General features: G+C 39.8%; 1 protein-coding gene across 1 annotated transcript; it reads left to right on the top strand.

The window, feature by feature from the left end:
* The first annotated feature begins 7,548 nt into the window (after window positions 1-7,548).
* On the top strand, window positions 7,549-15,593 carry LOC140597333 (rho GTPase-activating protein 20-like). The gene is made up of 4 exons (XM_072745552.1): window positions 7,549-7,560; window positions 7,834-7,945; window positions 12,001-12,176; window positions 15,480-15,593. Exons 1-4 carry the CDS (start codon window positions 7,549-7,551, stop codon window positions 15,591-15,593), a joined length of 414 nt encoding a protein of 137 aa, XP_072601653.1.
* The last annotated feature ends 256 nt before the right edge of the window (window positions 15,594-15,849 follow it).

The raw sequence follows: 15,849 nt of genomic DNA, 5'->3' as shown, positions 1-15,849 counted from the left end.
AGCACCCCACTGTGTTCTTTTTGCATTACAGGCTTCTCTCATACAGTTTTTGATCGAAAATTGCCTGAAGATATTTGGCGAAGACATCACTTCTCTCTTGGGAGAGAATTCAAAGAGTTGTCATAACAATGGGAAGGCTGCAGGTACTGTGGATAATTTAATAGGCTTTAGGGAGACACAGGCAGCAAGGTTGCCAGGGGTCATGGCAGATACTTAGCCCTGTTCTGGAGCCCAGAGCATGCCCAGGGCAATGATTCCCAGCTGCTCCTTCTTCTGAAGGCTGGCTAGCAGGTCAAGGGAGGTTTCACACTGTTGGAGACCCAGGAAAGCATAGAAACTTCAAGACGTTTTGGCAGTATTAGGAGATAGCATGGTATGATACAGTGTTTGGGGATATTTTTAAACACAATTTTAAATGGATCCCGCATCTATATTATATTTTATATGTGGGTAAGCATATAATGCATAATTATTTATTTCTACTTATAATATATAAATGTGCTCTGGTTGAAACCATAGCACGGGGCTTTAATTCCTGCTCCATTCTCTTTTTGATCAATGGCTCTTGAGGCACCACAGGATTCCAGTGCTCTTTAAAATGAGTTGAAAATAACCAGCATCATTGAGAGAAAAGGACTTGACTTGATGTCAAACAACCTCTCCAGAGTACAAACTCCAGTGCCCCCGTTTATCATCTACATGACCTTTGACCAATTACTCTAGCTCGGTATCACTTTATTCATGCCTAAAATGTGGATAAAAATAATGCCTAAATCTTAGAAGTGTTGTCAAGATTCAATAACATAAAGGATGTAAAAACGTTTCTAAAACACAATTAATAGAACTAGGAGAAGTTCCTCTGAGCCTAGTGCAAGTATTATTGGAGCCTAGCAAATCACAGCTCCCTGGCAACACCCCATTTTTTGTAAATTGGAGTTTAGATCCAGAACCTGGAGACACATATCATCAATCCCTCCATACTTTTGACATATCTTCGTTTTACGACATATACCTCATTGTGTTGAGGGAAGCTTTTGGATAATCCGTGTCATCAGGAATTAAGATGAGTCTAGTACCATGTCTGAGAATATGCTGGTGCAAGACAAGTGTTTGTTTTTCATGTCGTCAGTGACAGAAAATCAAACTGTTGAATCCAAGCCAGTGAGAGTGATAGTGATTTCCAGAAGAGCACAACTGCAGAATGCTACCAAGTCCCCATGTGGTCCATCCACCTACATGTCTACAGTTTAGTAAGGCACTGAAGACTGGAATCTCCATAATGACCCTTGACACTTCTTTTTCTGTTTTTCCAATGAATGAGGAATGAACCCCTTCCAAGACCCAGCTATTTCCATTTAAAGTTTTTTCTTTGGTCCCATATATTCATATTGAGGAATCTTCCACAAATTATCTCCCCTTTTCACTGCCTACCATATCCTATGAACTACTTTTTGAATTGTATTGTACTGTGTTGTGTTGTATACTTTTATATGGATAATAAAAATCATTCCATAGCTCAGTACGTTAGACAACCATTTCTTTGGTTACGATTCACATAACACTTCAGTGGAGACTCATCTGAGCAGTTCTGGTCTCAGACTGGATTTGAAACCAGAGGATTACTAATCTCAGCCTGATTTGCATACAAATCCTTCTGGCTTTTAAAATCATATCTGACAGCTGAACCCACTGATCACTCCAGTAGAAAACAAACGTCTACAGGTTCAGTGTCTCCTGTTGCATTGCAAAGACAGTAACTGATGGCAGGAAATTCTGACCTTCAATCTGATCAAGTCCCAAGGTTTAACCATCAGTCTGAACGATAGGAGCAAGAACTCATCAATGCCATGAGGACCCTCTTAGCCACATTAGAACATGGAGAGTTTTACACAATAAATGACTCAGTTTCCCTCTTCTAGCCCCTACAATGAACATGCTGTATAATGGCAATGGTGAAAATAAGGCTAAGTGAATTAAAACACACTAATCTCCCTTCTTCCTTAGATTCAGACCGGAAGACGATGAAAAGCACTGCTTTCAGAGACTCGGCCGCTTGCCAGCGCATTGGCCCGTCCCAGAACAACCAGTGCACAGCTGTGCTGTCTGAAGAACCAGGAGAGCTCTTTGGAGTTTCCCTTACGGATATCTTTGATAAGGACATCTTGCCCTTACCCATACTGGTAGGTCTCAGTTTGGTCTTTTTTTTTTTTTTTTACCTTCCTGAGGAGAAGGACCTCGGAGGGGCCAAGTGTTCTCATGCAAACCAACCCTCAAATGGATAAATCATTAGACAGTCCTTCGCTTTGGCTGAGAAGCTTTGCTAGTGTCATTTGATTTACCTACTGCAGAGTCATTTGGCCAATACAGCAGAACAACGTTTTGTCCCTTCCACTTGTTTCCACTGAGACCCATGTAGGCCTGTTCAGATCAGTCAAAATGGACTCTGTGTGCATGAATCATCTTCACATTCTGCTGTTGTCTTCCTGAACTCACAGTAGTCTCAGGTCTCCTTCAACGGAGTCTACTTAATCTAACAACTGAAAACATCTTACCTAAGCATAAAGACTCATCCTGAGGCATATAAGAATCTGCTAATTCTAAAAGAGGATGTTAAATGACAGCCACAGAGTTTGCCCTTGTTATCTCAAATCGGTGTACTGAATTGTCAGTGTGGAAATTTCCTGAGTACCCAGGACCTCTGCAACCCTGCACTAGATTTGGGAATGTTATCCAAGGTGTGAAGAAATTGACCACGTTAGTTCCATGCTTGCTACTACCCCAGTCCTTGCATCACATCAATTTTAGGGGGTAGCTAGAACTATCATCCTCCACACTTTACAAATGAATTTGAAAGCTTTCAGTACAGTTCACATTTGCCCCAGGTCACACAAATGATCAGAAGCATAATAGGTTTCCAATCCCTTGGTCTATCAGACTCTAGCCCTTATTATCTTTCTACACTGCAGGGAGAGGACATGAAGATAGAGCAAAGGACAGTGAAAGACTCATGAAGGAAATGTAATCAGTTAATAAGAAGAGAGCATTTGAGCTTTTTTTTTTTAAGGAAGAAGGGAAATAGAGATAGTTGCAATGGAGGATACAATCACTTAAAGAAGAATCAACAAATGGGAAATGAGTATGGCAAAAAGATTTCCATACTTGGGGAAGTGCATCTATGTAAGGGAATAAGGAATCAAGACTGATTCCACAAGGAATCAGGCGAGGATTCCACAAGGCCTTGAAACACGGGAGTTCGATTTAAAAGGGTAAATTCAATGGGAAAAAAATCTGATTAAAATAAGTGATTACAATGTTTCAGCGTATGACTGTCAGGTGGATTTTGGGTAGAAACTATAGGGAGACATTGATTAAAGAATCTAAATTGACTTTAGTCCTTCCAGCTCTAACACCGTATACCATCACATCGCCTAGCTCTTTCAAAAAGGTAGCAAGCTTTTACTCTGGGCTTGGGATATGAAATGCCATATACTCTTCTTTTTTTCTCTCAGGATATGCTGTCCTTTATCAATGAGAAAGGACCACTCACGGAAGGCATATTCAGAAAACCAGGTAGTATAAAGGCATGCAGAATCCTAAGGAAGAAACTAAATTCTGGAGACAGAGTGATGCATTACAGCAAATCTGTTCATGTGGTAGCATTTGTTTTAAAGGTGGGGAAAGTTCTAACTTTATCCGCACATGAGTAAGTCAAGCTGTGATTGGTGTCTTTCATTATGATTGCCCAAGGAGCGACATGGGCAGAACTGATTGAGAACTTCTCAATTCGGAAAACACTTCATGAATTCAAAATTTAAGGAATCTACTGTAGGAGTTAAAAGCCCAATACATTAGAAATACTTTCTGTTTTCACCACACACCACGCCCCTGAAGACTCCATGCAAAATACTAATACTAATATGATTACTAGTAATAATAAGAAATTTCAAAATATACACTGATACATACATAATGTTTACCAAAGCAAACATCCTGCTTTTGATGGCTTCTTCACCACACTCCTAATGAAGGCAGTTTCCAAAAGAAAAATCATATTAAACATTTGAAGATAGGTATGGAAGTTCACAATAGTAAGCAAATGTTTATTTTATGAGGAATCTAAAAAAGGCTCAGTGAGGCAACCAATCATTCTTAACTATCATTGTCGCATTGTCTCCTGTTTCTTAGTGCCTTTTACTTTATAAGTCATGGAGGAAGGATTTCGCCATTTGTGTCTCCTTTCACCACATCCTAGGCATCCTTTAGTTAATGTTTGAGATGTCTATCCCACCATCCAAGGTTATAACGACATGGTAACCAGCTCTAGATACATGCCTGTTTTGATAAATCTAACTTTTGGAGTAGGTGCAAGAGACAAAAGTACTTTTGTATTCTGAAAATTCAGTAGAAGGACTCAAGAACTAGATTAAGTTGGAAATTATACAGCTACATCACAGATATCCCATTCTATTGCTAAAATGGGAATGGAGAAAGAAGTGAGAACTAGAACAAAGAATTTAATCCATCTAGCTTGGCACTTGCTAACAGCTCTGAACAAAACTATGTGAAGGCAGTAATGATGACACTCTTAGAATCAAGGTCATATGTGGTCCTTCCTTGCCACATTTGGTCTTTCCTTGTCCCCCATTACTGTTTAACTACACAAAAGATACCAATAGTCTCTGACCACTACTACACTGGGCTAGAGTAAAACACACAGCAAATATATATATAGGCTTCAAGACACAAGGAAAAGAATGATAATCCATTAGGTACTTGAATACCATGGTAAGTGTTGCCCTCTTGAAGGTGCACACATGGAATTGATGTTTCTAGCAAAACTTAGTAGGGTCTTTTCTATTCCCGTGTTATAGGCACAGGCTAGGAAGATGGTGACCACGTGTGCATAGAGTTCTTAGACATTTCTGAAGCTTTCCCTACCTAAAGTTGACTAATCTTTGTGGAGGAACAGAATCTGCAACCTTGGCCTGAATAGTATCATGTCAAACTATCTGGAGAATTGACCTACACTAGAAATGGATACATCCTACACTAGAAATGAATACATCATGAGTTTGCCATTAGATTCTCTACTTTTGTATAGTTCAGGAAAGGAAGAATGATGCAATTATGAGAGTAGCTTTTGTAGTAGTTTGCAGAAAAGCACACAAAAGAGCAAGTGCCCTATGATAGAAGGGAGCTTTGTCTTCCTTTCCACTGAAGGCTAAGCTCTGCTTTGATGCTTTCATTTTTGTCAGAGAAAAGCCACACACCTGCTTTTGCACGTGCAAGTCAATGGAGAGTCAGAGCTGAGCCCCATGTGGGTCACAGTTTGGGTATCTATGAAGGAAGTAGGAATCAACTGAAGTTTTCAGCTAAGTGTTTTCTCTGTGATATTTCCAATATATATTTTGTATTAAATATACATATGTGTGTGTGTGTGTTTCTGTGTATATTTGTGTGTGTGTGTGTGTTTTTTTTTATCCACATAAGGATTTTCTTGAAAATATCGAAGGAAGTTTACTTTCATCGGACCTCTACGAAAAATGGCTTTGTGTTCTTGACGAAGTCACTGAGAAGGAAAAACTAAATGCAGCCCGGAGGTAATGATGCAATAATTACTCTACTCTGGTCATGGCTCAGAAATACAGCCAATATACTATTAGGAAAATATTGGCTTCCTTCTTGCCACTTTGACCACTAAAATAACATTCAATGCCAAATGGTTTCTTTTTTTAATAATATATTTAATTGTTATTTATTTGTGTTCAATTTGCCAACATACAGAATAACACCCAGTGCTCATCCCATCAAGTGCCCCCCTCAGTGCCCGTCACCCATTCACCCCTACCCCCCACCCTCCTCCCCTTCCATCACCCCTAGTTCATTTCCCAGAGTTAAGAGTCTTTATGTTCTATCTCCCTTTCTGATATTTCCCACATATTTCTTCTACCTTCCCTTATATTCCCTTTCACTATTATTTATATTCCCCAAATCAATGAGAACATACAATGCCAAATGGTTTCAATTCTTCTCACCCATGGAGGCCAGTTTCAGAATACAGGCATGCCTTATGGCTATTATTGTACTTCTCCTGACCTTATTAAGTAGACTCCTTAGCCATTGTACAACTTCTCTTATATATGAAACTGGTAGACAAAAGTCAGTGGCCTAAGAGAGATGCCAGAGCATCAACAGCCTGTGGTATAACCTTCAGTTTGTCAAACATTTAACCAGAGAGAGTTAGCTCAGAAATTGAATTCGGTAAAACATATTTCTATACGTTAATGCCTGGAACTCTGCTACAGCAGGTTGTATACTGGATCTAGAGAGATGTTCTCTGCTCTCCGTCTCTATACTTCAAGCTGCTAAGTGCAATGACTTGCCTTATTCAAAAGTGCATCTTTCTGATTTAGGCTTCTAACACAGCTGCCAAAAGCGAATGTTGTCCTCTTGCGATACCTTTTCGGCGTGCTCTACAACATTGAGCAACAATCCTCATCCAATCAGATGACAGCTTATGATTTATCAATGTGTATAGCTCCAAGTCTGCTTTGTCCACCCGTTTCCTGCAGCTTGGAATTGGAAGACAACTTGATTAAGAAGGTAGAGAGATCTCTCATATGTGTCCCCTGTGGTTTAGAATCCATGCTTTGAGTCTGAAATATGTAGTAGTAAATTCGAAGGAACAGTTCTGAAAAGTGCACATCTTCATTGCCTTCCTTGGAATGGCAGACTTCTTTATCCTACTCTGGTGGAATATGGGAAGGGGTGTTGTTAAATTGCGAAATGCAGAGCAGTTGAGTTGCTTCTTTCCCATCCAAGAGATTCAATACTAGACTGACTAAACAAAAGAGAGAGAAGAGTGGCATAATATGATAGAAAAGACCTGGGCTCCGGAGTTTGACAAGCCAAGGTTCAACTCTCAGCCTGATCCTTGAGGAGAGAGATTGGAACTTTGGGCAAAGCCATGGCTTCCTCATGACACCATGGTAACAAACCCCAGCTCCTGTGGTTCTTACTGGCACATCCTAGGTGACTTGGGCACTATGAGTGCCCATGGCTCCAAACACATTGGCCTTGCTCTGCAAGTTGTGGCTCTTTTAGAAAAATACTTGGCTACAGTTTTGCCTCTGCTACATCCGACAGAAACTAGTGAGATATTCCAAAACATCCTAATGAAGCCACACATACCTAATAAGATGACAGCTTTTCCCCAAGCTCATGCTGAGAGCTAGCATTCGGCAAAGCAAGACATGAGTAGGGACTGTGGTTAGACAGACAGACATGTTTCTCTCCAGACCTGTGATTTTTACTCAAAAACCAAGCAAAAGAAAACATCAAAAAAGAAAAATCCACAGGAATATCCACTTTCCAAAAAACATTCTTCCCTATTTTAGAAATGGATTTCATAGGATTTCATGTATGTTTTACACATTTTAATGAGATATTATCCTAAGTTACAACCCAATATTTTCTAGAAGCAAAATTTTACACAATAAGTAAAGTTTAAGAAGGCAGGTTACTTTGAAAGCTGTCCTAGTTTTAACGATGAAACCATTGGTATCACAATGTTAGGTATTAAACTAGGCCACAAAGTAGGAGTTTAGTCCACTGACTACTAGTATTTTAAAATCTGTACCCAAAGTACAATGGAAAGTATCACTCTAAGTTATCTTACTAGAGAACTTGGGTTTCTATATATTTTTATCAACTCTGAATTTTTCATAGAAGTCTTTCACAGTTTTGGTTAGATCCAAGGTTTATAAACAAAATGTGACCTATAACTCTTCCATATGAAAAAGAGCACCCCACTGTGTTCTTTTTGCATTACAGGCTTCTCTCATACAGTTTTTGATTGAAAATTGTCTGAAGATATTTGGCGAAGACATCACTTCTCTCTTGGGAGAGAATTCAAAGAATTGTCATTACAATGAGAAGGCTGCAGGTACTGTGGATAATTTAATAGGCTTTAGGGAGACACAGGCAGCAAGGTTGCCAGGGGTCATGGCAGATACTTAGCCCTGTTCTGGAGCCCAGAGCATGCCCAGGGCAATGATTCCCAGCTGCTCCTTCTTCTGAAGGCTGGCTAGCAGGTCAAGGGAGGTTTCACACTGTTGGAGACCCAGGAAAGCTTAGAAATTTCAAGACGTTTTGGCAGGATTAGGAGATAGCATGGTATGATACAGTGTTTGGGGAATTTTTTAAACACAATTATAAATGGATCCCACATCTATATTGTATTATATATGTAGATAAGCATATAATGCATAATTATTTATTTCTACTCTGGTTGAAACCAGAGCACGGGACTTTTATTCCTCCTCCATCCTCTTTTTGATCAGTGGCTCTTGAGGCACCATAGGATTCCAGTGCTCTTTAAAATGAGTTGAAAAGAACCAGCATCATTGAGAGAAAAGGACTTGACTTGATGTCAAACAACCTCTCCCGAATACAAACTCCAGTGCCCCCATTTATTAGCTATAGGACCTTTGGCCAATTACTCTAGCTCCGTATCACTTTATTCATGCCTAAAATGTGGATGAAAATAATGCCTAAATCTTAGAAGTATTGTCAAGATTCAATAACATAAAGGATGTAAAAACATTTCTAAAATGCAAATAATAAAACTAGGAGAATTTCCCCTGAGACTAGTGTGAGTATTATTGGAGCCTAGCTAATCACAGCTCACTGGCAACACCCCATTTTGTAAATAAAGTTTAGATTCAGAACCTGGAGACACATATCATCAATCCCTCCATAATTTTGATGTCTTCGTTTTACAACATATACTTCATTGTGTTGAGGAAATCTTTAGGGTAATCCATGTCATCAGGAATTAAGATGAGTCTAGTGCCATGTCAGAGAATATGCTGGTGCAAGACAAGTGTTTGTTTTTCATGTCCTCAGTGAGAGAAAAAAAAAACTGTTGAATCCAAGCCACTGAGAGTGATAGTGATTTCCAAAAGAGCACAACTGCAGAATGCTACCAAGTCCCCATGTGGTCCATCCACCTACATGTCTACAGTTTAGTAAGGCACTGAAGACTGGAATCTCCATAATGACACTTGACACCTCCTCTTTATTTTTCCAATGAATGAGAAATGAACCCCTTCCATGACCCAGCTATTTGCATTCAAAAGATTTTCCATGGTCCCATATATTCATATTGAGGATATCTTCCCACATATTATCTCCTCTATCTTCAATGCCGACCATATCCTATGACCTACTTTTTGAATTCTATTGTACTGTGTTGTGTTGTATAATTTTATATGGATAATAAAAATCATTCCATAGCTCAGTAGGTTAGACAACCATTTCTTTGTTTATGATTCACATAACCCTTCAGTGGAAGCTCATTTGATCAGTTCTGTTTTCAGCTGAGGTCACCTGTGCACTTACAGTTAGCCTGCAGCTCCTGTCGAGCTAACCTAGGTTTCTGTGTATTGGCGCTGGCTCTCAATTGGTCCCCATGTCTTCCATAAGGTAGCTTCTCCTCCTTTCATATGGTGGAGGAAGAGTACCCAGAGGCAAGAGGGACTTTTCAAGAGTTAATGTGGGAGAGGACTGTGCAAAGCACCACGCCAAAGGTGGTGGTTTTCAAGACGAGGAGGCATTATTTCTTGAGACCACACATCATAAAACTCACAGCAGCACCACTACCACACATATCCTTTCCTTCACTGGCTTTTCATCCTCAGTTCTGTACACCAGCATTTCCTAAGGGGTATTCCAAGTAGGGTAGGAAGAATCTTTGAAATACTAATTTTTTTTTTGCCTGAGATATTCCTTCCCTCAACCTTCTTCCTACCTTAAGCTGCCTTTAGAGACAATTAAATCACCTCCTCCAGGCATAGAAGCAAGAGGAGAATATGAGGAAAAGGGATCTCCATGTTGCTTATGAGTTTTACAGTGTTGCCTTTCAAGGAAACAGAAATGATTCATAGCATAGAGTAGAAGATTTGGGTGGCAATCTCACGGGAAAAAAGCCCAAAACCTTTGGTAGGTACATAGGATATCTGCACCATTTCCTGCATGGAAACCAAATGGAAGCAGAAAATCCTCACAGAATAGTGAGCTGACATGTCTAAGAACTATGGGGCCCTCTATGTCCATGCAGAGTTTCTAATACCTCAACATGGAACATGTATCTCCATCAGTCCCAGAATAGTATGGAAGAAATAAAAAGCCACTGGGTGTGAAAGACATGCCTCAGCAATAGGAGTACAGGCCAATTTCCCAGGACCAGAGAGCAGTTTGGACACCTCAGCACCTATTTATATACATCAATGACACAGAGCAATTAGATAAGTGGCACTTCATCATTTTACAACTTGTCCTGCACCAGAAGACTCCGGAACATAGACACACTCATGGGGGCAATTAAGAAAACCTAAATCACTACCAGTCTCAGAACAGAGAATCAAACTAGGCATCAAGTGAGCTATTTAGAACTACAGAACTGTACATTTCTGAATCATGCCAGCGTGTAGATGGAGATTGCTATCAGTGCATATAGAATATAGGATCCATGCATTGTTTTCCCTTTCCCAGGAAGGGTTCCCTTGTGAAATAGGTCTAGGAAATTCTTACTTTCCTTTTGGAAGTCAAATGCCCCAGTTTTCTTCCACATATATTTCACATTATTCGACCCTTTTGAAGCGACCCCATTCATTAATGATCCTGGGAACATTTATTGCCTTGTGCCGAATAGTATCTTATATATTTAGTTTAACTTGGTGTAGACAGCATCATTTACGTTAAAGTTGAGCAAACCAAAGCTTTAAAATGCTGAGCTTGCTAAGTGGCAGAACCAGGATGCTTCTGGTGCAGTGCTGGCCCCACATGGGTGGAGGTGCTGATGCACGTACTACATCCCAGAAAAGCCAAGTTGCCCGGTGTTTAAGGTTATTTGTTGAAATGTTCCTCATCTTTTTATCCTTCGACAGCTTGGCTCACCTCTTGACTCTTAAAGCAATCAGTTATTTAAGCAATGTTAAGGTATCTTCAAAGGGAAACATTCACTGCTGAGCAGTAGAAATTTGAACTCAGCTTTTCACTGCTGATCTCCTTTTCTTTGGAAAGTTCTTCCTTCAATAGGGAATGTTGAGTAGTTGAAAATCATCTCTGGAAACTGGTGGTCTATAAATGCATTCCTAACCTCTTATTGTTTTGCATTTTCTATGTTTTCTTTCAAGCCTTGTACTTGTGTGTAGGTGTATATATACATGTATGTTTGAGTGTGTGTGTGAGGAAGTGTGTTTCCACACTTCATTGTGGCTTAGGCTCTTTTCAGTAAATGTTAAACCTATTTAACCAAAAACATCATCTATGGGTGGGTTGGTGGGGTATGACAAGAGAACACAGCCACCACATAGCCAGCATGTGATGACTACTTCCCAAGGACCCTGACTGCAGAAAGTCGTCCTTGAAGATGGCCCAGAGCAGAGGAACCAGAGAAGTAGGGGTCAGGCAGATTGTGTCCTGAGAGGCAATTCCTTTGGTTGGTAGAAACTTGAGCACTCAGAAAGCCAAGGAGAGAATCTGAGGCTGAGGGGAGCCTGGCTGTGAAAGCACAGGATTACCAAACTCAGCTTGATTTGCATACCAAAAACTTATAGCTTTTAAAATCAGAAAAAAATAAAAAATAAAAAAATAAAATCAGGTCTGATACCTGAACCCACTGATCACACCAGTAGAAAGCAAACATCTACAGTTTCAGTGCCTCCAGATCAGTGTAATGGCAGTAACTGATGGCCAAGGAAATAATCACCCTGAGTCTGATCAAGTCCCAGGTTTACCCATCAGTCTGAATGTTATTGGCAAGAACTCACCAATGCCATGAGGATGCTGTTAGCCAATATCAGAACGTGGAGAGCTCTGCACAAGAAATGACTCAGTTTCCCTCTTCTAGCCTATACAATGAACATGCTGTATAATGGCAATGGTGAAAATATGTCTAAGTGAATTAAAAAAACACTAATCTCCCTTCTTCCTTAGATTCAGACCAGAACACCAAGGAAAGCAGTGCTTTCACGAACTCGGCATTTTGCCACTGTGCTGGCACTTGCCAGAACAACCAGTGCAGAGCTGCACTGTCTGAAAAACCAGGACAGCTCTTTGGAGTTTCCCTCACGGATATCTTTCATAAGGACAACTTCCCCTTCCCAATACTGGTAGGTCTCAGTATGGTCTTTTATTGCCTTCCTGAGGAGAGAGACCTCGGAGAGGCCAAGTGTCCTCATGCAAACCTACCCACAAATGGAGAAATCATTAGACAGCACCTGGCTTTGGCTGAGAACCTTTGCTAGTGTCATTTGATTTACCTCCTACAGAGTCATGAGGCCAATACACAGAACGACGTTTTGTCCATTCCACTTCTTTCCACAGAGACCCATGTAGGCCTGTTCAGATCAGTCAAAATGGACTCTGTGTGCATGAATCATCTTCACATTCTGCTCTTGTCTTCCTGAACTCACCTTAGTCTCAGGTCTCCTTCAATGGAGTCTATTTAATCTAACAACTGAAAACATCTTACCTAAGCATAAAGACTCACCCTGAGGCATATATGAATCTGCTAATTCTAAAAGAGCATGTTAAATGACAGCCACAGAGTTTGGCCTGTGTTATCTGAAATCGGTATACTGAATTGTCGGTATGGAAACTGCGGAGTATCCAGGACCTCTGCAACCCTGCACTAGATTTGGGAATGTTATCCTAGGTGTGAAGAAATTAACCACGTTAGTTCCATGCTTGCTACTACCCCAGTCCTTGCATCACAGCAATTTTAGGGGGTAGCTATAACTGTCATCCTCCACACATTATAAATGGATTAGAAAGTTTTCAGTACAGTTCGCATGTGCCCCAGGTCACACAATAGATCAGAAGCAGAGTAGGTTTCTGAACCCTTGGTCCATCTGACTCCAGCCCTTATTATCTTTCTACACTGCAGGGAGAGGGCATGAAGATAGAGCAAAGGACGGTTGAAAGACTCATGAAGGGAATGTAATCAGAGAATAAGAGAGCATTTGAGCTTTTCTTTTAAAGAGGAAGGGAAATAGAGATAGTAGGATTGGAGGATACAATCACTTAAAGATGAATCAACTAATGGGAAATGAGTATAGAAAAGATTTCCATATATGGGGAAGTGCGTCTATGGAAGGGAATAATGAAAAAAGACTGATAAAGTAGGAGACCGGTGAGGATTCCACAAGACCTTGAATCACGGAAGCTTGATTTAAAAGTAAATTCAATGAAAAAATCTGATTTAAATAAGTGATTACAAAGTTTCAGTGTATGACTGTAACGTGGATTTTGGGTAGAAACGATAGAGACACATTGACTAAAGAATCTAAATTGACTTTACTTCTGCAGCTCTAAAACTGTATACCATCCAATAGCCTAGCTCTTTCAAAAAGGAAGCAAGCTTTTGCTCTGGGCTTGAGATATGAAATGCCATATACTCTTCTTTTTTTCCTACATTATATGCTTTCCTTTATCAATCAAAAAGGACCACTCATGGAAGGCATCTTCAGACAATCAGCCAGTATAAAATCATGCAGAATCCTAAAAGAGAAACTAAATTCTAGGCACAGAGTGAACTTGAACAGTGAATCTGATCTTCTGGTAGCATGTGTTTTAAAGGTGGGGAAAGTTCTAGCTTTATCCACATATGAGTTACTCAAGCTGTGATGGTGTCTTTCATTATGATTGCCCAAGAACCAACATAGGCATAACTGATTAAGAACTGGTCAGATGGAAAACACTTCATGAAATAAAAATTTAAGGAAGATACTGTAGAAGGAAAAAGCCCCTTTCATTAGAGATACTTTCTGTTTTCACCACACACCTCCCACCGGGTGACTCCATGCAAAATACTAGTACTAATGTGACTACTATAATAATAAGAAATTTCAAAATATACATTGACACATAACGTTTACCAAAGAAAACATCCTGTTCCTGATGATTACCTCACCACACTCCTAATGAAGGCAGTTTCCAAAAGAAAAATCACATGAAAAATTTGAGAATAGATCTAGAAGTTCACAATAGTAAGCAAAAGTTTACTTTATGAGGAATACAAAAAGCCTCAGTGAGGCGACCAAATCATTCTTAGCCATCATTGTCTCCTGTTTCTTAGTGCCTTTTACTTTATAAGTCATGGAGGAAGGATTTCGCCATTTGTGTCTCCTTTCACCAGATCTTAGGTATCCTTTTGTTAATATTTGTGATGTCTAGCCCACCATCCAAGGTTATAATGACACGGTAACCAGCTCTAGCTACATGCCTCTTTTGATAAATCTAACTTTTGAAGTAGGTGCAGGAGACAAAAGTACTTTGGTATTCTGAAAATTCAGTAGAATGCCTCAAGAACTAGATTAATTTGGAAATTATACAGCTACATCACAGATATCCCATTCTATTGCTAAAATGGTAATGGAAAAAGAAGTGAGAACTAGAACAAAGAATTTAATCCATCTAGCTTGGCACTTGCTAACAGCTCTGAACAAAACTATGTGAAGGCAGTAATGATGGCACTCTTAGAACCAAGGTCATATGTGGTCCTTCCTTGTCACAAGTGGTCTTTCCTTGTCCCCCATTACTGTCCAACTATATGATAAATAGCAAAAGTCCCTGACCACTACTACACCGGGCTACAGTAAAACACACCAGTAAATATATATATATATATATATATATATATATAGGCATCAAGACACAGGAGAAAGAATGATGATACATTAGGTACTCGAATAGCATGATAAGTGCTGCCCTCTTGAAGGTGCACACCTGCAATTGATGTTTCTAGCAAGGTTTAGTAGGGTCTTTTCTATTTCCGTGTTATAGGCACAGCCTAGGAGGATGGTGACCACGTGTGCATAGAGTTCTTAGACATTTCTGAAGCTTTCCCTACTTAAAGTTGACTAATCTTTGTGGAGGAACAGACTCTGCAACCTTGGCCTGAATAGTATGATGTCAAACTATCTGGAGAATTGGTCTACACTAGAAATGAATACATCCACAGGAACATCATGAGTTTGCCATTAGACCATCTACTTTTGTATAGTTAAGGAAAGGAAGAATGAAGCAATTATGAGAGTAGCTTTTGTAGTAGTTTGCAAAAAAGCACACAAGAGAGTAAGTGCCATATGATAGAAGGGAGCTTTGTCTTCCTTTCCACTGAAGCGTAGGCTCTGCTTTGATGCTTTCATTTTTGTTGGAGAAAATCCACAACCTGCTTTTGCACGTGCAAGTCAATGGAGAGTATGAGGTGAACTCCGTGTGGGTCACAGTTCGGGTATCTAGGAAGAAATTAGGGACTGAACTGAAGTTTTGAACTAAGTGTTTTCTCTGTGATATTTCCAATATATATTTTGTATCATATATACCTATATATTTGTGTGTGTGTGTGTGTGTCTGCGTCTGTGTGAGTGTGTCTGTTTGCATGTATTGATTTATTTTTCTATCCACATAAGGATTTTCTTGAAAATATCGAAGGAAGTTTACTTTCATCGGAACTCTACGAAAAATGGCTTGGTGTTCTTGACGAAATGACCGAGGAGGAGAAAATAAATGCAGCCCAGAGGTAATGATGCAATAAGTACTCTACTCTGGTCATGGCTCAGAAATACAGCCAATATACTATTAGGAAAATACTGGCTTCCTTCTTGCCTCTTTGACCACTAAAACAATATTCAATGCCAAATAGTTTCAATTCTTCACACCCATGGAGGCCAGTTTCAGAATACAGGCATGCCTTATGGCTATTATTGCTCTTCTCCAGACCTTATTAACGTGGTGGACTCCTTAGCCATTATACAACTTCTGTATATATGAAACTGGTAA

Source organism: Vulpes vulpes, unplaced genomic scaffold (genome assembly GCF_048418805.1).
Source record: "Vulpes vulpes isolate BD-2025 unplaced genomic scaffold, VulVul3 u000000641, whole genome shotgun sequence".
Lineage (NCBI taxonomy): Eukaryota > Metazoa > Chordata > Mammalia > Carnivora > Canidae > Vulpes > Vulpes vulpes.
The sequence above is the reverse complement of the archived record's forward strand: the minus strand, read 5'-3'. Positions and strand labels throughout refer to the sequence as shown.